Here is a 22,376-nt window from a genome sequence, read left to right as displayed (position 1 = left end):
ACATCAAGCCATTAAAATCTCCAGGCTTGCCTTCAGTGCTCCTCTGGGAAATTATTCCTGGAGATTTCAGGCCAGTCCCAGAGGCTTGGCAACCCTAAATCACGCAAGGAGACATCTGTGTGAAACCAGCTGTGCAGCATGGAAGTATTTGCGGCTCCTCCCGGATCACAAGCGTGACATTTACGATGCGATTGTGGAATCAACTTATATCAGTTTGCCTGGGGAGCCAGGAACAGATCACGCCTCTGCCCCCTTAGCATCACCCCGGCCTGCTTTTGGATCCGATGCGCCCGGAGGAGCCCATGCACCTGTGTGTGCTTTTCTCTGTGTGCGCTCCACACAAACATTTCCATTCCCATCCAGGGTGCCACGCTTGTCTGCGTGAAGGGCAAGTGGATTGTGGCGACCAGAATAGACTTGGACAGGCCAGCCCCTAGGGGGAAGCTTATCCCCCGCACCACACCACACTTTGGAACATTGGAAGTGCTTCTTCGGGATAGTGGAAAATGTATTCAGAGAGTTCTACGCAGGCCATTCAAACAAGTAAAGAGGCGTTTAAGGAGAGCGTTTCAGAGCCGGGCCCATCACTTCCGTCAATGACATAAGTGATTATGTGCAATTAAAGAACTAGATCACATTCTTTCCCTGGAACTTCCCACCATGAGAAAGTCTTCCAGCAAGGAGCAGGGGAAGGGGAGGGCAGGGGAGGGGAGAGAAATGCTTTCTGAAAGCTCCACCAACTTCAAAGTATTTCATGGCAACCCAAACAACTCCTGCAGGGACGGCGTCAAAAGGCTGCGATCCAAAGCGTGCGGATTTGGAAGCAAGCACCTCTGGAATCAGTGAGATTTACTTCCTAGTAAATGCATGCAGACAAGTGTATAACATTTGCTGGTGTCGATGGGCTGCATTTCCACGGACTAGATCTGGGATACTCAAATCCAGTCTAGCAATACCTCCCATTTCCCCGTCTTTCCCTCGCCCCCCCCCAAACCCTCTCGCTTTGAAACGGCAGTGATCTGTTGCTAACAAACCTCTTACAGCAGATACAAAGGAGTATTCCAGTCTATTTGTGGACCAGAGACCGTTTTTCCATTGAAAGACCTTCCCCCGCAAAGCCAGGGATGACCTCCCTTCCCCAAATGTGGAGAGAGAGCTTGCGCTAAATGCTTGCACATCCTCAAGACCACTTCACACCGATTAGCTTCCTCTTAACCCCCCCCCCTCTTAACTCCCCCTCCCCCTGCACAATCAGGGTGGCTGCAAAAGGGTGGCTTCTATTTGACCCTTTCCATGCACGCTTGTGGGGAGGCTGGATCAGTCCAGAAGCAGCATTGGTTCCAAAGGAATGGATGGGATTCTAAGAACCGCTCCCAGTCTCACAAGACCCACAAGCTGACAGTCACACTTCTAACTGATAGGCTTTCCTGCCAGGTCGCCCCCTGCCACTGATGTCAGAGTAAGCTCTTCCACGCACATCTCGGAGCCTGCCAGCCAGCCAGCACACAGCCTGAGCCAAGCATGCGGAGAGAGCCGCACACTCCGACAATGCTCAACAGCCCTGGTGCTGAGGAGAAGTCGCTCCAAGGTAGTCCACTCACCTGTCAGGATCAGCGTGACAAAACACAAGGTCCCCTTCATCCTGAATTATATCCCGGGCCCTCCTGTGATCTTGCAGTCTCTCGAAGGCGCAGGAAAGGACAGCTGGCGCGCCCGCCTCCTGGAACCCCCCCTTAAGAATCCCCCGTGCTTGGCAGGATCCAGCCTTGGTCCTGATCTCGAAGCATCGCTCCCGGGGAACCGAGTCCTAGTTTCAGGTCCAGGCGGGCTGCCTCCTCAAGACGGATCCGCGGGGCTTCTGTGGCTCTTCATCATCCCTCTCTCTAACTTTGAGGTCGAGTCTAGCCAGCGGGGCCCCTCCCCGCTTCTCCTTTGCAAACTTCTGGCGCGGGCGGGGGGACCGCTTGGAGATCCCGGCAGGAGATCGGCTGCCCTGGCAGGTCAGCCGGAGTGGAGCTCAGCGGCAGGTCTGCTCGGGAGCAGAAGAACGGCCAGAGGAGTCTCAGGAGCGGCGCCCTGGCTTCCTTCCTCCTTCCAGCCCTTCAAAGCTCTGTGCTCCGAAATGCTGGGTTCTCTCTGTCTGGTCAGGCAACAGCTGGAGCATTCTTAAAGGGACAGGAGCAGCCACGCTTTCTGAAGGGACGCGCAGCGTTTTCCTGCGGACCCTCCATCCTGCCCGCCCCCCGCCCCCCCGCTCGCCAACTCCGCAGACCTTTCTGCCTCTCTATTTGGATCGGAGTAATTGGGTGGGTCTGGCCAGCAGCATTGCCTCGGGAACAAGAAGGGAGGGAATCACCCGGAGGCAGCAGCCCAGAGCAGGGGGCTGTAAAGTTCAGGAGCTCTGCTGGAGAGAGGAGGGGCTCGCGTTGCCCCAGCGGAATATCCAGAGGTTAGACACCGTGGCTGGCTGCAAAGAGAGTAAGGCGGGAGAGAGATGCTGCTGAGAAGAAGAAGGTGGTTCCACTTCAGGAGGGCGCAGAGTGTCCTTCGGAGCTCTGCCATGCAGCTGGAGATGCTCGCTTGGCAGGGCGCTCGCTTTCTTCTCTTCCTAGCTGTCCACGGCAGTCCGTTCGGTTTTAAATCAAGTGGCAGAAGGCGGGGGCAAAAATGCAAGCAAAATGGGGATGTTTTGCGCTTTGCTTGCAAATATAAGGACTGGAATTATTTTGCTAAAGTCTGCTATGATTTTTTTTAGCCTACTTCCCTTAAGGAAAATAAGCTCTGTCTGTGTGTGTGTGTCTGTGTGTCTGTGTCTGTGTGTGTCCCTATCAACTGCACAATGCCTGGACCAATATGAACCAAATCGGGTACAATTGTAGGGCACAGAGGGACACCTCAAGGACATATTTTGTGATGCTGTCATCCACCCCGATTCAAGAGGTTGGACGTGTAAACGTTTGAGGCACAAGTGGGCTAACTTCTGAGCCACCTAACTGATTTGAACCAAATTTGGTCCAGTTGTAGTGAGTGACACATAGGGACACCTCAAGGGTATGATGTCATCCACCCCCAGTTAAAATGGCGGGCGCGTTAATGTTTGAGGTGCAAATGGGCTAACTTGTGAAACACCTAACTGATTTGAACCAAATTTGGAACAGTTGTAGGGACACATAGGGATGGTTCAATGGCAGAGAGTGTGATGATGTCATCCACCCCAATTCAAGATGGCAGACATGTGGCCATTTGAGGCATAAGTGGGCTAATTTGTGAGGATGGTAATTATAAATTAAGATCATAGTGAAAGGAAAGTAGGCAGATTAGTTCTTCTTACCAGAACAACTTGTCTTTAAATAATCTCAGTGGTAGATATTAAGGTCCTTCACACAATCAAAAGCTGTGTTCTACCCAGGTTTGATAGCTGTGTGTGCTCCCAGTTTCCAGTCGTGTGGAAGCAAGGTATCTCACTTCCACACAATCAGTTCTACCCAGCAGGGGTGTAGCTAGGGGAGAAGGGGCCCAAGTTTGCCCCTCTCCCTGGTGGCCCCTCAGAGTGAGGGAGATGATGAAGAAAATGGGGGGGGGAGCTGAAGGGCCCACTGGAGTTGGGGACCCGGGTTCTTTGAACCCATCCACTCAATTATAGCTACACCCCTGCTGTTCAGGTTTTCCTCCTAGCTTGCTTCCACGCAACCGAAAATTGGGAGCACACACAGCTCCCAAACCTTGGTAGAACACAGTTTTTGACTGTGTGAATGACTTCAGTGTTGGATTCTGAAATAATCGAATTCGAGGCTTGATTCTAGTCAGCTGGTACTTCCATTATTGCTTTAAAATACATCCATTGGACTTAATGTTATGGGTTTTTGTTTAACAGTTATACCCGAATTCTGAAATGTTGCAAGCTTTTGAGTGTGTACAAAAACATCATTTCAACGGCTTGTGGAGAGTCTTTAGATGGTGACACTCCATTTCCCCACTGGGTGCTATAGTAGAGATGGAAAGGACTAGACTCAGACAGAGTCCTACTGAAAACTGCTTTTGTAGCGCAGGAGAGCTTCAGAGATAGGAAGAGTGGTTCTAACCTCCTTACCTCTAAGGGGCTGTTAGAGTGACTTGAGGCCTGGGCCCTGGTCAGGCCTGTAACTGAACTTTGGCTAAGGCTGTAAAGCCTACTGAGCAGTTGCATGACCAAGAAATAGGAACATAGGAACATAGGTAGCTGCCATATACTGAATCAGACCATTGGTCTATCTAGCTCAGTATCGTCTTCACAGATTGGCAGCAGCTTCTCCAAGGCTGCAGGCAGGAGTCTCTCTCAGCCCTATCTTGGAGATGCTGCCAGGGAGGGAACTTGGAGCCTAGATGTTCTTCCCAGAGCAGCTCCATCCCTTGAGGGGAATATCTTACAGTACAAGTCTCCCATTCATATGCAACCAGGGTGGACCCTGCTTAGCTTAGGGGACAAGTCATGCTTGCTACCACAAGGCCAGCTCTTAAAAGCAAATGTGGTTCTTCTTTTTATTGCTAATGTGACAAGCAGCAGTGTTGAGGTAGGGTAAAAGTACACAACCACAGAGTTCTTGTGCAGAATGACGAGCAGTAGGGTTGTTTACCAAGTCAACAGAGGGGAATTCTAGGAGCTGGAGACAGGCATGCTGACCAAATGAAGAGGCAGAGAGGCAGAGGTCCAGAACATCAATGTAGATATCAACCAGAACATAATGTAGATTTCCAGACAGTCAAGGACCCACCCAAAATAAAGGTGCAAACCAGAAGGTACAAGATGACATTGATCCTGCCTGTGGAGGCTCGGCCATTCCAACCCAGCTTGGTCTCTTTCCAGGAAACCAGAAGGATTGGCCAGAGATGACATTACCGCTTCCAGACCACACCTAGGAGCTGACCACCAAGGATAAAAGGAGAAACAAATGTAGTTCTGGACCATTAGCCAGAGGTGCTCTTACCCCTGGATTTCGGGGCTGAAGTCCAGGGCCTCCACACCCCCTGGGGGTCTCCAAATCATCCTTAGTCTTTCCTGGGTGGCGCTGAGGTTAGTGGGGAGAGAAATATGTCAGATGCGAATATGTTAAGTTGCGTGTTGAAATGTTTCTGCTAATGCATATTGGCATAAATATGCCAGTTTTATATTCTTACACTCTAGCTGTTTGTGCCCTCTAGAACCCACGTGTTAAAAAGACTGTGTGTGTCACAGTGTGTGTGTGTGGGGGGGGGGGCACCTCCAAAGAAGTGGGGGCTCCAAAGGCCTTTAGGTCCAGGCTCCAAAATTACCTAGGTGCACCTCTGCCATTAGCTCTCCATCACAACCTCCAAAGTGCTGTTATATAAGTCCATTGCTTTTGGTCACACTTTGTAAGCTCTCTGTGCCTACTCTAGTAGCTGGTTGGGGATGGACTCCTCAACCCAGTGGGAGTAACTATTTATCTTACGAATTGTTAAGACTGCTTATGTACTTGCTTGTGTGTGTATGTAATGGAATGTTTAAATAATTGCAATGGAGTGTTTTTGTAATTGCTTTGGGTTTGTTCCTGGTTATATTAATTTGCTTTGCCATAAAATATAAAACAAAAGTCTTGCACTAAGTATATTTTGCCTTGCTAAAGAAAAAGTTAACAGAGGCGGTTCAGAGGCTCCTCTAGAGTTGATATTTAATAAATTGTATGCGTATGTTTAGAAGTTTGTCTCCTTGCAGTTTTGAGTTCTGTTCCTGTTCCTCTGAAGGGAAGCTCTCAAATACAGTTGCTAAAAGGGGGTGTAAGCCCATATATTTCCTTAAACATCACTTTTAGAATATTAGACAGGGAACCATGATATCCCAGACACAAGATCAGAAGGTGAACCCCAATAAGCAAATGGTGTCAGGAGAAGAGACATGAGATTGGGTGACTTACTAAGAAGAAATGGCGCACCTAGGCTTTTTGGAAGCCCTGACTTAAATTCATTCATTCATTCATTCATTCATTCAATTTCTACACTGCCCTTCCAAAAATGGCTCAGGGCGGTTTACACAGAGAAATAAGAAATAAACAAGATGGATCCCTGTCCCCAAAGGGCTCACCATCTAAAAGAAACACAAGATAGACACTGGAGGGATGCTGTGCTGGGGGTGGATAGGGCCAGTTGCTCTCCCCCTGCTAAATAAAGAGAATCACCACATTAAAAGGTGCCTCTTCACCGAGCTGGTGAGCCTCTTTGGGCCTGCTGGAGGCCCGAGCACAAGCGAGTGGCTCCCGTGCACATGCGCAGTGTGAGTTTTTGTCCTTTAAACCGCCGGTTGGGGTGGCGGGGATTGGGGCCCTCCTGGGCTCCAGAAGTCCCAGAATGCCCCGTGTGAGTGTGCTGGGCATTCTTGGGAGCCCCCCAATGGCAGGAGGCTTGTTGTAGCCTCCCGGTTGGGGGTCTCCTCATGAGTCGCTGCGGTGCGGATTCATACCGCAATGACACATGATCCAATAAATGGAGTTAGCAGAGTGCTCACTCCACTAACCTCATTTAAGGGGAGCTCCCGTTGCAGCACATGAGCAGGTGAAATCAGGCTAGGCTCCCTTAGCCCGGTTTCGTCTGGTTGTGAGAATAGCCCTTAGTATGCCAGGGATACCAGGAATGCTAAAATTCCCAGAGTGCCTGGGAAATGTAGTTCTCCAGGGCACCTGAGCATTTAGTATGGCTGTCAGGCACTATGAACACTACAAGTCCCATGGCCCCTTAAGTTTCCAGAGTACAGGTCGCTTAGATATATCTAATTCACTTAAGCATTCCTAGGCACAGTCTTCATCCTCTGCTAACTTTTCAATAAAGAAGAAGGCTAGAAGTTTTCATACACAGAATATGTTTATAGCCTACTTTCCATAAGGAAAGTAAGCTTATGAGATCACCTGGCATTCTGTGTGTGTGCGCGTCTGTGTGTCCATGTGTGGGTGTATCCCTCCCATCAACTTTGCGATGCCCGGACCAATGTGAACCAAGCTGAATACAGGTATAGGGACATCGAAACAGCATAGTTTGTGATGATGTCGTCCAGCCCCATTCAAGATGGTGGATGTGTAAATGTTTGAGGTACAAGTGGTCTAACTTGTGGACTGTCTAAACTATCTGAACCAAATTTGGTACATTTGCAGTGAGTGACACAGAGGGACACCTCAATGGTGTAGTTTGTGATGACTCCATCCACCCCAATTCAAGATGGCAGGTGAAAGTTTGAGGCACAAGTGGGTTAACTTGTGAGGATGGTAATTATCAGTAAAGATTATAGTGAAAAGAAAGTAGGCAGATTAGCTCTTAGTGTCACGCCCTCGATCTCAGAAAGCGAGGAGGAAGGGGAAGCTGTCAACTTTCCAGCCGATGCAGGAGTGTCTGAGGGGCAGAGCCCAGCTGTCAGTGTTCAAGAAACGGCTGTGGTAGATCCAGCTAATGATTCAGAGCAGGCACAACAACCTGAGACAGCAGAAATCGTGAAGGACCAATCCGAAGAGGAGCTATGCAATCAACCTCCACTGACTCCACAACGGCGGCGTCTTACGAGACGCAGGACAAACTAGAGATTATTAGGAGGAGCAAACGCCTCTTGCAGAGGGCTGATAAGCCTTGAATTCCTGCCAGCTGGGAGCTTTCGGCTTGCACTATAAATTACGTCACCAGCTCTCTACTCACTGCTGAAAAGCAACATTTGTCAACCTCCGTGTCGACAGTGTGCAGCCAAGTCCAGTCAAGACAAACTTTCCAAGCCATATCCTGTTGCAGCAGCTCCGTTTTGTCCCGTGATCTTCACTGGCAGTTGGCCAGACCCTGACACTTACCAGAAGAACTTGTCAGGGGCTTACCATCCATTAGACAAGGGGAGACAACTGGACCGCTCCTGGACCGCTGCCTCAAAGGGCCCCCCCGAGGCAAGTCACATGATCCATCCCCACACCCGCCAGGCCTCTCTAAGGACAGCCCTGCTCGTTTGCTGCAGCAGGTCCAAGGTTCTTCTGCGCCTGTAAAGGAGGGTGGGGGCAGGGGAGGGTGGCTCCTCCCTCCTTCCCTCCCGGACTAGATCACCCAGTCTGACTGCCGGTGAAGGAGTGCCTGAGCAGGCGAAGGTGCCTGCTTGGGCGCTGCTTATTTCAGCCGCAGTGGCAGGCAGTTGCCACGTGGAGCCTGGATCTCTTCCTTCCAGCTGCACCAGCAGAAGCTGCCTCTCCGGAGCAGAGGGGCAGGGGCCGGGCCTTGAGGGAGCAGATAAAGTGCATGAATTAACCTGGCAGCTCTCAGTGCCTCTTTCTGTGGAGGTGAGTCCGTGCTGCCTGCTGCGTTCACTGGCCAGAGGAAGGCAGGCGTGCCCGTCTTCCCAAGTGGGGGGGAGAGGAGGGGGGGCCCCAGCCCCACCCATCTCCAGGGTGCAGCAGCAGCCCCACTGTTTGGGGGCAGCAGCCACTGCTTGCCTCAGAGCCTTGGCAAGTGGAGGGCTGGAAAGCGGGGGTGGGTGAACCAGACTAAAGACACCGGGCTATGCTGCACTATCTGGATGAATCTCTTGACCTCGGCTGTGGACAGTCACTGCCGCAAAGAGGCTCCTCTTCTTGCTTGCTGCTGCTTCACCACAAATATCTAGAGCTGGAAAGAGTGTCCGAAATGCCCTCCAGCTCTCACTCTCTCTCGCCGATTAGGGAGAGATGAAGGGTGGAAAGCAAAGGCTTGAAGCTAGTTGGTGGGAGAGTGTGGCATTTGGGCTGGGAAGGGGTCCCCTTGGCATAGCTCTTGTGTGCCGTCTTCCAGCTCCTCCGAGGAACTTTTGCTCCAGGAGCAGCCTGATGTCTGCTGCACTTTAAAAAACAAAAAAATGTGTTGGTCTTTCTGTCTTTCTCCAGCCTTGGGTGATTCCTCTTAAGACACAAGTGGGGACTGCTTGACTAATTGCACAATGGCCTTTCGCCTTTGGGGTGGCCCCCCAGCCCAGCCCCATAACTGTCTGGCAAAGCTCTTCTGAATTTTTACGTTTTTCAAAAGCAGGTGATGAAATGCCCCCACCCCGCCCCCCCTACAATGGAGTTTGCTCATGCCAAGTTCCCCACCACCACACAATGGTCTCCTGCCGAGTTCCCAAGAACACGGCCCATGCCAGCAACATGCATGGGGGAGAAGGACTACTGGCTCACTCCCCAGCAGCCTTCCCCTCAGTCGCGCAGTGGCTTAAATGTACAAAAATTTACAAAAAACAACAACATAGAGGTTTGCGGCAGGGGGAGGCAAGCGGCAAGTGGCGGGAGGTTCGGCATGGCGGGGTGGCTCTTTCCATCTTTCTTTCTTTTCTCTCTCTCTCTCCCTCTCTCGCCTCAAACCTGCCCCATCCCCTTTTTCTTTTTCTATTCCCCCCTCTCTCAAAACTTACCCATCCTCTTTCCATCTCTTTTAAAACTTTTTCTTCTCTATTTCTTTCTATCCCTCTCTCCCCCCTCAAGCCTGCCCCATCCCCTTTCCTTTTTTCTATTCCTCTCTCTCTCTTGCTCTCTGAAGCCAAACCTACCCATCCTCTTTCCATCTCTTTTTAACTTTCTCTCACTCTTTCTTTCTCCCCCTCTCTCCCCCCTCAAACCTGCTCCATCCCCTTTTTCTTTTTCTAGTCCCCCCCTCTCACTCTCTGAAGCCAAACCTACCCATCCTCTTTCCATCTCTTTTTTAACTTTCTCTCACTCTTTCTCTCCCTCTCTCTCCCCTCAAGCCTGCACCATCCCCTTTTCCTTTTTCTATCCTCCTTTCTCTCTCTGGTCAAGCCTCCCCAATCCCCTTTCTCTCTCATCTTCCACACAGGTGGAGTTTGTGTTGAAGGATTAGAACAGTGTGGGGTGAAGGATCAAGGTGTAATTTTAATCAAAACTTCAGAGAAAAAATTCTCTTATTTTTTCCCTTACAGGTGCTCCATGTTAAGTGGGGTGATTTGTATGAATAATAAACTGTGAGACCATGGGGGTTTGTATTATTTCCCCTTACAAATGCACTATTTTCAAGTTTGTTTGTGAATTATCAAGAAGGCTGTGAATCCATGGAAGAGCCTCTGCTGTTTTTCTTTTTAACAAGTGTATTTATGTATTTTATTAGAATGAAATTTAATTTTAAATTAATCTGAGCCTGCCAACAAAAGTTAAATTGTAATTAAATTCATTTTAATTTGATTTAATTAATCAATATTAAGTGTTACTTTAATAATCAGCACCCTAAAAATTGACCTTGGCCCCCACACGCCAAGTCACAGTCAGTTTCAGCTGTTGCCACTGTTGAAAAGCAATACCTCAAGGGGCCCATTTTAAAATCTCGTCTCTGGGCCCAACTCCAACCTGGTATGTCTCTGCAACTTGTATAATGCTGGCTTGGTACAGTTATGCAATTTCCCCCAGGAATGCACCTTGAAATTTGCTGTTTGAGATGTAGTATTGTTCTGAGGGGCATTTCTGGTATACAAGTTGTTCTGGTAAGAACTAATTGCCTACTTTCCTTTCACTATAATCTTAATTGATAATGACCATCCTTACAAGTTAGCCCACTTCAGCCTTAAATGTTCACATGTCTTCCATCTTTAAATGGGCTGGATAAAGTCATCACAAACTACTCTGTTGAGCCATCCCTGTGTGTCCTTACGCCTGTAGCAAATTTGGTTCAAATTGGTTAGGTGGTTCACAAGTTAGCCCACTTTTGCCTCAAGCATTCATGTGTCCGCCATCTTGAACTGGGGTGGATGACCTCATCACAAACTATGCTGTTGAGGTGTCCCTATCTGTAGCTCACTACAGCTGTACCAAATTTGGTTCAAATTGCTTAGATAGTCCACAAGTTAGCCCATTAGTGCCTCAAGTGTTTATGTGTCCACCATCTTGAATCAGGTGGATATCATCACAAACTACTCCATTGGGGTGTACCTGTGTGTCACTACAACTGTACCAAATTTGGTTCATATTGGTCCAGGCATTGCGAAGTTGATAGGGGGACGCAGACACACAGACACACACAGGGGACACACACATACAGACAGGTCATTCACACAGTCAAAAACTGTGTTTTACACAGGTTTGGGAGCTGCGTGTGCTCCCAATTTTCGGTTGTGTGGAAGCAAGATAGGAGGAAAACCTGGATAGGGAAGTGATTGTGTGGAAGCAAGTTTATAGGAAAATCTGGATAGTTTTCCCTCCCACATTGCTTCCACAAAGTCACTTCTACCCAGGTTTTCATCCTATATAGATTCTACACAACTGAAAAATTGGGCGCAAACACAGTTCTCAAACCTGGGTAGAACACAGTTTTTGATTTGGTGAATGACCTCACAGAATGCCTGATGATCTCATAAGTTTACTTTGCTTAAGGAAAGTAGACTAGAAATGATGGCCACCAGGGACAAGCATTACTTCTGACAGAAAACAGAAAGCAGCACTGAAAAAACGGTACGTGGAGTGGGGTGGGAAGAAACGGTAAGTTAGGAATTTGGATTAGGACTGAAATAGGAAGAACTATTTCTTCTTTTGGAGAAGAACAAAGGTGAGCTTATTTCTGATTCCAGTCTGATGCCAGATGTGGGGGAAGTTTGCTCATCTCTGCTTATTACCGGATGTGTCATTGCTTTCTTGTTAAATGTTTGTAAGTGCCAGTTGGTAGAAAGGTGGTCTAAGAATTCTACAAACAAACAAACAAACAAACAAACAAACAAACAAACAAACAAACAAACAAACATGATGAGTGATTCTGTATAAGGGTATGTCAGACAGTCCAGTAACACTGCATGCATGCAAGCTGCACAAATGACACCACATGTGAGTATGCCTACAACTGGAAATAATGGGCTTACTTCTGTGAAATATTTGCACAATGAGGCTATTCCAACAATCTGGAGAAATCGGGCTAGGGAGCCTAGCCCGATTTCTCCTGACCGTGAGAACCACCAGGCTCGCAGGCGAGCCCGGTGGCCTCCAGGCAGTTAACCCACCAAAGTAACCCTCCCCTTCAACCGGGTTTGCGGAGCGAGTGCTCCGCACCACGGCTACTCACGAGTAGACCCCTGACTGGGAGGTTGAAAGGGGGCCTCTCCAGCATGCCCTGCGCGTTCACACAGCCCCCAAACTCCCAAGCCCCAGCCGGCTCTGTGATGGAGCCGGCAGGTGTGTGAGTGGCCGCTACGGCTGCCCAGAGCAGACTGACTGCTTGTCTGCAGGGAGAGCGAGCTAAGCCCACTCTCCCCGCAAACCCCCTAGAGGCGCTTCACACTAATCGTGTGAAAAGCCTCAATGTGTGCCGGTAACATTACTGGGCTGATGTACTCTTGCCTGATATGTCAGCCAATATTTTTAAATGGAGAGTTAATTAAAAAAAACAGGGTCAAGCTGGTGGCCTGCTCCTCACTGGTGGTGGCAGGAAAGGTACGGTCAGAAAATGAGAGGCATCGGAGTGTAATACAGGGCATTTGGAGAGCCTCTGTTTTTTCTTGTGAGATAGCCATCATTCCCAAATGCCTCCTACCCTCCAGGAACCTCAGTAAGGAAAAGGCTGTCTTAGTGCAAGCTAAGGGCTGTTGTGATAGCAGCAGCCATAAGATCCATCCTTGTCTGTCTCCCCTCCTCCTGCTTGTTAGCCTACTTTCCTTAAGGCCTATGAGATCACCCAGCATTCTGGGTGTGTGTCCATGTATCCGTGTGTCCTTCCGTGTATCCCCCCACCCCCGGAATCAACTTTGCAACGCCTGGACCAATATGAACCAAATTGGATACAATTGTAGGAACACATAGGGAAACCTCAATGGCATAGTTTGTGGTGATGTCATTCACCTCGATCCAAGATGGCAGGCGCGTAAACTTTTGAGGTGCAAGTGGGTTAACTTATGACCCGCCTAACCAATTTGAACCAAATTTGCTACAGCTGTAGGGACGCATAGGGATGCCCAAATGGAGTGGTGTGTGGTGATGTCATCCACTCCAATTCAAGATGGCGGTCATGTGAACATCTGAGGTGCAAGCAAGCTAATTTTTGGACTGTCTAACCAATTTAAACCAAATTGGGTACAGTTGCAGTGAGTAACATACAAGGAGACCTCAATGGATAGTTTGTGATGATGTCATCCATGCCAATTCAAGATGGCAGACACGTACACTTTTGAGGCACAAGTAGGCCAACTTGTGAACCGCTTAACCGATTTGAACCAAATTTGCTACAGCTCTAGGGACAAATAGGGACACCTCAATGGCAAAGACTGTGATAATGTCATCCACCCCAATTCAAGATGGTGGACACATACGTAAACTTTTGAGGCACAGGTGCACTAACTTGTGGACAGTCTAACCGATTTGAACCACACTTGCTACAGCTGAATGGACATAATCAATGAGCATAACCAACTTGTGGAATTCTCTGCCACAAGGTGTGGTGACAGCCAACAACCTGGATGGCTTTAAGAAGGGTTTGGATAACTTCATGGAGGAGGGGTCTATCAACAGCTACTAGTTGGAGGACTATAGGCCACCTCCAGCCTCAGAGGCAGGGTGCCTCTGAGTACCAGTTGCAGGGGAGTAACAGCAGGAGAGAGGGCATGCCCTCAACTCCTGCCTGTAGGCTTCCAGTGGCATCTGGTGGGCCACTGTGTGAAACAGGATGCTCGGCTAGATGGGCCTAGGGCCCAGGATGCTCGACTAGATGGGCCTAGGGCTGTTCTTATGTTCTTATGATACATAGGGTTGCCCCAATGGTGTAGTTTGTGATTATGTCACCCTCCCCGATCCAAGATGGTGGATGCATGAACATTTGAGGTGCAAATGCACTAACTTGAGGACTGTCTAACTGTTTTGAACCAAATTTGCAACAGCTGTAGTGAGTGACACACAGGGACACCTCAATGGTGTAGTTTGTAATGATGACATCCACCCCGATCCAAGGTGGCGGACACATGAACATTTGATGCGCAAGAGATCTAACTTGTGGACCTCAGTTTGCACCAAATTTAGTCCAGATGTAGAGACAGTGAAAGGAAAGTAGGCTAATTCGTTCTTACTAGAACAACTTGTTTTTAATTGGAAAAGGAGTGGCTTAAATTTGTTTAAACATTTAGAGGCAAGACAGTTACAAAAAGCAAATTTCTTTCTAGCCCTTTATTTGCATAGGCAATCTCAGAGCAAACAATAAAATAAGTCAGTTTGTCCACTAGTTTTGTGGTGGTTTTCCAGACCCTGCCTTGATCTGCACATCTGAATATTCCAAGGACAAAAGCTGTGCTGTGCCACTAATTTCAAGCATTCTCACTAGGCATAATAAGACTGCGCTAGAGAGGTCCTCAAGCTTGGGTCCCAGATACTGTTGGAGTAGCATCCCCATCCTCCCAAGGCCAAAGGTCATGGTGGCTGGGGATGATGGGAGCTGTAGTCCAACAACATCTGGGGACCCAACAACATCTGGGGACCCTGTTGTTCTGGCTTTTTACAGCGTCTTCACTGAGAACCTTTCACTGACATCCTTGGATCACATCTACGCTTTTGCTCTTGCTGTGATACCCTTGCACTGTGTCTCTAGCAAGTTTAACTGAAAAAAGAAAAGAAAAAACCACCGCCACCACCACCATGCAAACTTGGAGTGTTGCTCTTTGACCTGGCCTCAGGGCTATAATCACAGTTGTAAAGTAAATTAGGTGTGAGTGTCATTGTGTGTGGGTGGCATTTTCTCTCACTGTTCCGCAGATTGTTTTAGCAGATATTGATTTCGATAGGAATCGCTGCTGGTTACACTTGTTCCGTGTTATTGGGGACAAAGAGCAGAAATTTCAGCCTTTTGGTTTTTAAAGAAAAGGGTTCAGGCTGTTAGCTCATCTCTAACTTAAGCACAAGCTGCAAGTGCAAGAAATAATGTGGGATAGTGAGGTCTGGACTAGAGGTGTGCACGAAATGATTTTTTGTTACTCAATTTGTACCCGAATCAAAACACCCCATTTCGATTTGTGTCGGAATCTGACCAATCCGAATCAGCCCAGATTCTATTTGGATCCAAATTTATCTGAATCCGAATCGATTTGGATCGGAAAAATGGGTCATGGGGTCAAAAGAGTGGGGTGGGGTGGTAGTGCCTAATGGGTGGAGGCTACCACCCCAATTTCCAAAAAAAAAAAAAAAAAAAAAGGCAAAGGGTTGAGTTAAATTTTTTTTAAAGTTTATGTTTCTTTAAGATTTTTTTCCTTGCTATTAGTAGTAGCAAATGAGAGTGGATTCATGATTTCTCATTGAAAATCTCATATGCAACCAGAGAATCTATACTCAGAACACTTCCAAAACAACAGAACCCAGTATACTATGGGTTATCAAGCCATGGGAGTGGTTGGCAACCTATGTTCACTATGCCACCACTCTCTCTGGGCCACCCAAGTGCCTCACATGTGCAATTCTAGGGCTGCTGAAACCTCCATTCTTCACTATGGGGGAAAAGAGTAAACTTCACTTCAAAAATCAAATAATATTGAGCCCTTTGCCCAATCACTCTGAAACCTAGGTGGTAGCAGGCACTACCACCCAACCCACTCTTCCCCCTCCAAAATAACATCAACATCACACATCTACAACACCCGCAGAGCTTTGCACAGAACAGGTTTTGGTCACACACACTCACATCCCCCCAGAAATGCAATTTATCCACACACAAGAGTGTGAAACAACAACTAACAACAAACACCACACATAAATTTTTAAATTCAATTGCTGCAACCCCAAAGCCCATGCTCCACTGCTGCAACCCCAAAGCCCATGCTCCACTGCTGCAACCCCGAAGCCCCGTGCTCCCCTGCTGCCACCCCAGACCCCACACTGCGCTGCTGCCACCCCAAACCCCGCGCTGCACTCCCCAGCCCCAGACCCCGCGCTCCCCTGCCGGCCAATCTGCAGGCTGGAAGGGCTGGAAATTCAAACAGATGTCAAAACTCAAAATGGAGACTGAAGGAGAAAGATTTTTTGCCACTGCAAAATGGAGTTCCAAAACAGCCAAAACAACAAAACATTTTGTATCCGAAACAGGGACGTTTTGTTTTGGCTACAAAATTTTCTGTTTTAAGCATTGGGTGTTTTGTTTTGGCTACAAAACAGCCGAAAAAGCCTGTTTTGTGCACAAAACGTTTTGTATCCGAAACGAAACGCACATCCCTAGTCTAGACCTGCAAACAAAAGACCAGGGCCCCACCTTGGGCAGAAATCTTGACTAAGCCTCTAGAATCTCTCTTATTGCAATTAAAGATATCCCTTTCCCCAGTCCAACATGGTGTCCAGCTGGCAGAAGAGTGTTTTCTGTTGCACAAGTTAGGAAGGCAAATTTTTGATTATCCTCCTTTCCCCTGCAGCCAACTTTATCTCCTAACAAGAAGTTCTGGTAAAAACTAATCTGCCTACTTTCCTTTCACTATAATCTTAATTGATAATTTCCATCTTCATAAGTTTCTGCCTCAAATGTTCACGCATCTGTCATCTTGAACTGAGGTAGATGATATCATCACAGACTATGCCACTGAAGTTTCCCTATGTGTCCCTATACTTGTAGCAAATTTGGTTCAAATCAGTTCAGTGATTCACAAGTTGGCCCACTTGTGCCGCAAATGTTCATGCATCCGCCATCTTAAATTGGGGTGGATTACATCGTCAAAAACTATGCCGTTGAGCCATCCCTATGTGTCCCTAAAATTGTACTAAATTTGGTCCAGCAATTTAAAACAGTGAAATAAAACACAATAAAACAATTATATAAACATCAATTTATATAAACATAAACTATATTAATTTTTTTCTAACCCATCCTTCTGACAACTTTACCAGATCAGCATACAATAATAAAAATAAGAAAACAATAATGTGCAGCAGAATACTTGCACACACACACCCCCAACCCCCCACCCCAGTTTTAAAAATGTATATGGGTAAAACAGTTTTGAAGTTTAAAAAAACATGTTTGGTTTGCGTTTCAGTGGTGCCTGCATGCGTTGTGACAGGCATTATCGTAAAAGGCTACAGGCAAGGAATGGGGGGATGATGATGATGATGATGGTTTTCAGGTGTTGTTCCCCATCTCTTGTTTCATTAAATAATTTTACTGAATACAAGTTGTTCTTTAAAATAAATCAGGAACAGCTTTATAGTAACTCAAAAGTTTTAAAAATCGGATTGATTAAATGACTGTAGGTTGCAACCTTTATGATGGTTCCCCAGATACTATTTCAGTGTAGACAGAATGTATGTACCAGGGAGAGCAGGATTGGGTCTGCTGGCCCAAACATTTCCCTGTGTCAGGGGTTCTCAAACTTGGGTCCCCAAAGGAGAGACCAACAGGCCATGGTGGCTGGGGATAATGGGAGTTGTAGTATAACAACGTCTGGAGACGCAGGTTTGAGAACCCCTGCCCTCTGAATATTCCACATCACACTTGCATAGAGCCTAATGGCATGCAAACTGCACAGTGATGGGCTCCATTCTTGTGACCAGGAACCAGAAAACGGATGTTATCAATCATGCTTCTAGCTTGCATGCGTATGTGCAAACTTTGCACAGATGCAGTACTGAGCAGGTCAGAATTGGGGCCAATGGGCATGATCCCAATCTTCACCATTTGTGCATTTGGCCTCCACAGAAGTAATCCTCCGATCACTAGCTAATCCAGGTTGTCTTTCAGCCTGTGGAAGCACAGGCTGAAATGAACATAAAACAAGATAACATGAAATTGCAGCATTTCACTTGCCAGCCTCTCTTCAGCATGCTGAGAGAAGAGCTAATGACCAAGAATGGAGAACCCTAATCAGCAACACACCTACCGCTTCTGTGTTTGTGCACCTGTTCGGAGGTTTTTACAAAGCAGCCACATAAAACGCAAGGCTTCTCAGAAAAAAGGTGTCCCTAGGAGAGAAGGGGGCGGGGGAAAACCGGTCTCGGAAATGAAAGAAGGCAGGAGAGTGAAAGGAAATGTCTTAATTAATTTGAATTTTTTAAAAACCCCATTCCATATTATGAGAGGTTTCTGGATTTAGAGGATGTTAGGAAAAAACCAGGGAGTCAAATATTGAATTTAGCAAGATTAATGCTTAATATTATAGATTTTAAACGGTTATCATCAAGACTCAAGACTGATATTTCCCCCCAAGTGTCTCTCAAAAATCACATTTGCATGGCTAGCATCTAGAGCTAAACGAACTGCAGGGATTCTCATGCAAATTATTCTCACTGAAATTTGCATATATTGGGTTTTTCCCTAATTTGAATTCCCCCCTCCATCCTTCCTATTATGGGTAGTGCTGGACTGAGAAAATTGTGAGGGGGCGAACCAGGGAGGGGGCACCATCCAGCCGAAGCTAAGCACACGCTAGTGCCATTGATTTCAGCTTGAAAGGCTGCACTGAAACACATTGGAGACTGCTCCTTTAAATTGCTCCTAGCCCTCAGCTAGTGGCAGAGTTCTAACCCCTTCTGCTATCTAGCTGCTCTATTACAGAGGTCCCTACCTTTGGTTGTTGGACTACAAACCCCATTATCCATTGACCACTGTGGCTGTGGATGATGGGATTTGTAGTCCAACAGCATCTGGGGACCTAGGTATGGGAGCCCCTGCTTTATTAAACACCTTCTGTATTGCTTTGATGGTGGGATGTGCGTTTCTCCCTGGGAATTCTCCTTAGGCCTGAAGAATTTGGGTGCTCCCAGGTTGTGTATCCTGGAGTTTAAGATCAATGGCCTGCTATTTTTTGACTGGTGCTGGATGGCTCCATCTCCATCTGAGCTCTTTTCCCCGGGACTCTCAGTTCAGTTGATGCAGGACAGCAACAGCATCCTTCCTTGGCATGGTGGGGAAAACAATCGCATTAGAAAATATAAATTCAGTTCTAAGTTGTGGTACGAAGTGTGACAATAGTGATGGCTCACAGCATTTTGCTGCTTGAAACTGGGCATTCGATGGCACTCCCTCCCTTCCCCCCCTTTTCCCTATTAAAACCAAAGGGCAGGTTGCGGGGGGGTGGTGGTTAGTAGCCGAACCGCCCCGAGAACTGGCCCACAGCCCGCCACCTAAAGGGACTTGTGTCACCTTGCTTCATGATAGAGCCGGTCCTGCGCAAAGCAACTTCATTGAGTGACGCTGAGCTCTTGCATGGATTGTTATTCAAACAGCCTGTTCTTCAGTAATATACTCCTAGGGGAGCTAGCCATCAGATTAAAACAATAAAACCATGTATCATGACAACAGGACCCATAAAAGAAAGGGAACTAGGCTTACTTCCTTGTAGAGAACATTTCAGAGATAGGACACCACAGGGGGGAAAAGGCCCTCTCATTCAGCAGTGGCCAGGACCTCACTACTGCTGTGCCCCTGAGGACAGGTGCCCAATGATACTCTCTGCATGTACATACACAGAAACATGCCCACCCCAACCTCCTCCTCTTTTGTGGTGGCAATATGTGCCATCATGCAGTGTGTACCCTCCTCTGCCCCCCCCATGCACTATTGCAATCACTGGTTATGAAAAGGGGGAGGAAGCAGAAGAGGAAAAGAGGAAATGGGAGTATACTAGAGACAAACAGCCCCCTTTTCATAACCAGATCAGCAGTGCATAAGACAGGAGGCAGAAGAAGAAGAAAGGCAGGCAGCAGGAAGTGCCACTGCAAAGAAAGCAGGAGAGGGGGAGAGGATGATCCTTCCCCTGCCACTGTTCAGCAAACAGCTCCTCTGATGGGCGGCAAGGGAGCATCAGAGAGTGGCATGTGAGTTGGCAGAGCATCTTGCTGCTCCACCAGCACCCCTATATTCTGCCGCTCGAGGCAAGTGGCTCACCTCGCATCATTGAAGGACCGCCTCTCTTCATTGCTCACCACCTGCCTAAGCTCAGAAGGCAGAGGCATCTGGAGAAGGTTCTCTGGCAGTGATCCCAATGCATGGCAAGGCAGATGTGGGGAAAGACACTCCTTCAGGTAGCCATTCTCCAAGCTGTTGGGGGCTTTCCAGCACTTAGAGCTGTACTCAACAGTCAACCAGCTGCCAATGCAGTTGTTCGAACAGCGGCCAGGCGTGTTCCCTTGGTTTGGTCCCAGTTCATAACCTAGCAACTGAATTTGGACTACCAGAGCGGGAGGCACATTTCTCTCTCCCCACCAGGACTGACGTCAGCATATGCTGCCCAGGGCCCACTGTCCCCAAAAGGGCCCAGTGCCACTAACAGCAGGCCCCCCTTCCCTCCGTCACAGGCTGTTTTGTTCTTGTTGCTGAGTCCCAGGATGCTGGACTGTATGTCCCCTTCCATTTCCCCAGTGCCTGCCCTGATACAGCATCACTCCAGACCATTGGGGCAGGACCTAGTGTGGGAATTCAAATGGTGTGCTCCCTACATAAGAACAGCCCGGCTGGATCAGGCCCAAGGAGGCCTGTCTAGTCCAGCATCCTGTTTCACACAGTGGCCCACCAGATGCCTCTTGGAAGCCCACAGACAAGAGATGAGGACATGCCCTCTCTCCTGCTGTTGCTCCTCTGCAATTGGTGTTTAGAGGCATCTTGCCTTTGAAGCTGGAAGGAGCCTGTAGCCATCAGGACTAGTAGCCATTGACAGACCTGTCCTCCATTAATTTGTCTAAGCAGTTATCCAAGCCAGTAGCCATCACCATATCCTGTGGCAGAGAATTTCACTGATGAATTATGTGCTATGTGGAAAAGTACTTCCTTTTGTCAGCACAGATGTTAAGTGAACCAGTCTGTAATTTTCTGCATCCCTCTGATCCCTTTTTAAAAATCAGTGTTACATTGGCTACTTTCCAGTCCTCTGGTACAGAGCCTGATAGCAGGGATAAGGTATATATTTTAGCAAGGAGGTTGGCAATTTCACATTTGAGTTCTTTGAGGACTCTTGGATGGATGCCATTCGGCCCTGGCAATTTGTTAATTTTTAATTTTCCCTGCAGTTTAGAATGTCTTCTCTTGCCACCTCTGTCTGACTCATTTCTTTAGCCTCTGTCCCTGAGAAGCTGGGTTCATAAAGGTATATGCTCAGTATCCTCTACCGTGAAGACAGATGCAAAGAACTCATTTAGCTTCTCTGCAATCTCCATATTGCAGAGAAAGCATTGCCTGCTGGGGTGCTTTTGTTGCTGACCCCTTCCTCCTCTCATTGCCTGCCCACTGCTGCCACTTCCTCCTCCCCCTGCTGCTGCCACCCTCCACCCCAGCACAGCCTGAGCCATGTGCATGGATGTCCAGTCCCATCCCACAGTCCAGAACCCATGAGATCTGGTGGCTGTTCAGTGGTGGAGCTAGACTGTGAGCGGCCTGTGCCTGGCCACCATGGCCACCTCACTCACCCCACCCCCGTGTCTGACGTCCAACCATGGGGGGGGGGCGTGGTCTGGTTTCCGAACGGGGCCGTGCGTTCCTGTTTGGGAGTTACTGTAGAGCCTCACATTGTGGCCAGGAGTGGCTCCTCCCTGCCTTAAAGGCAGGGAAGAATCACTCCTGGCCACGCCGCGAACGTAGCACCAGCAATTTAACTCCCGAACGGGGCCGCGCAGCCCCGCTCGGGAGCTAAACCAACACCCCTCATGTCTGATGTCAGATGAGGGTGGCATGTCGGGGCCGTGAGGTGCGACCCCTAAGTGGCAGCTGCCCAGGTTCTTTGAACCTGTTCACCCAATGGTGGCTCCACCCCTGTGGCTGGTGAGGAAAGGCAGCAAGGATCAGGGAGCACCCTAGACAGAGCCATGAGTCATGTGGCTGCTGCTACTACTACTACTACTACTACTACTACTACTACTATGCATATTTATATACCACTTTTCAAAAAATGTTCTGAGAGCAGTTTAGATAGATAGGTAGGTAGATAGATAGATAGATAGATAGATAGATAGATAGATAGATAGATAGATAGATAAGGATGCTTCCCTGTCGCCAAAGGGCTCACAGTCTAAGATGAAACATAAGCATCAGGGAAATGAAACCAGCATCAGCTAAAGGAGCTACAGGAGGGTTGGATAAGGACAGTTGTTCTCCCCCTGCTAGATATATAGATTGATTTGGTATATTTGTACACTGCCCCAAACTCATGTTTCTAGATGGTTTATGACAAACATAAAACAACTGAACATATTAAAATGGTTTAAAATCCACACTTCTCGTTAAAAAGCTTGGGTGACTAAATGCATCTTAAGAGTCTTTTAAAAAGCTGTCAGAGATGGGGAGGCTCTTCTTTCTGCAGGGAGCTCATCGCAAAGCCTCGAAGCGCCAATGGAGAAGGCTGTCCCTGAGCAGCCACCAGACAAATGGATGGCAGCTGCCGATGGACCCCTCCAGATGACCTCAATGGACGGCGGGGCTCATCACGAAGAAGAGGTTCTCTTAAAAGGCCTTCTCTGAAATATTTAAGA

At 48.0% G+C, this 22,376-nt stretch overlaps 1 protein-coding gene across 2 annotated transcripts in view; it reads right to left on the bottom strand.

The window, feature by feature from the left end:
- The window catches only part of GFRA4 (GDNF family receptor alpha 4), a 142,151-nt gene extending 139,936 nt beyond the window's left edge, over window positions 1-2,215 (bottom strand). For both annotated transcript variants that reach the window (XM_053257700.1, XM_053257701.1), the window contains exon 1: window positions 1,602-2,215. In XM_053257700.1, coding sequence (XP_053113675.1) covers window positions 1,602-1,641 — 40 coding nt within the window. In that variant the 5' untranslated portion in view covers window positions 1,642-2,215. The remainder of the gene's footprint in view (window positions 1-1,601) is intronic.
- Between the last annotated feature and the right edge of the window lie 20,161 nt (window positions 2,216-22,376).

This window comes from Hemicordylus capensis, chromosome 5 (genome assembly GCF_027244095.1).
Source record: "Hemicordylus capensis ecotype Gifberg chromosome 5, rHemCap1.1.pri, whole genome shotgun sequence".
NCBI lineage: Eukaryota > Metazoa > Chordata > Lepidosauria > Squamata > Cordylidae > Hemicordylus > Hemicordylus capensis.
The sequence above is the reverse complement of the archived record's forward strand: the minus strand, read 5'-3'. Positions and strand labels throughout refer to the sequence as shown.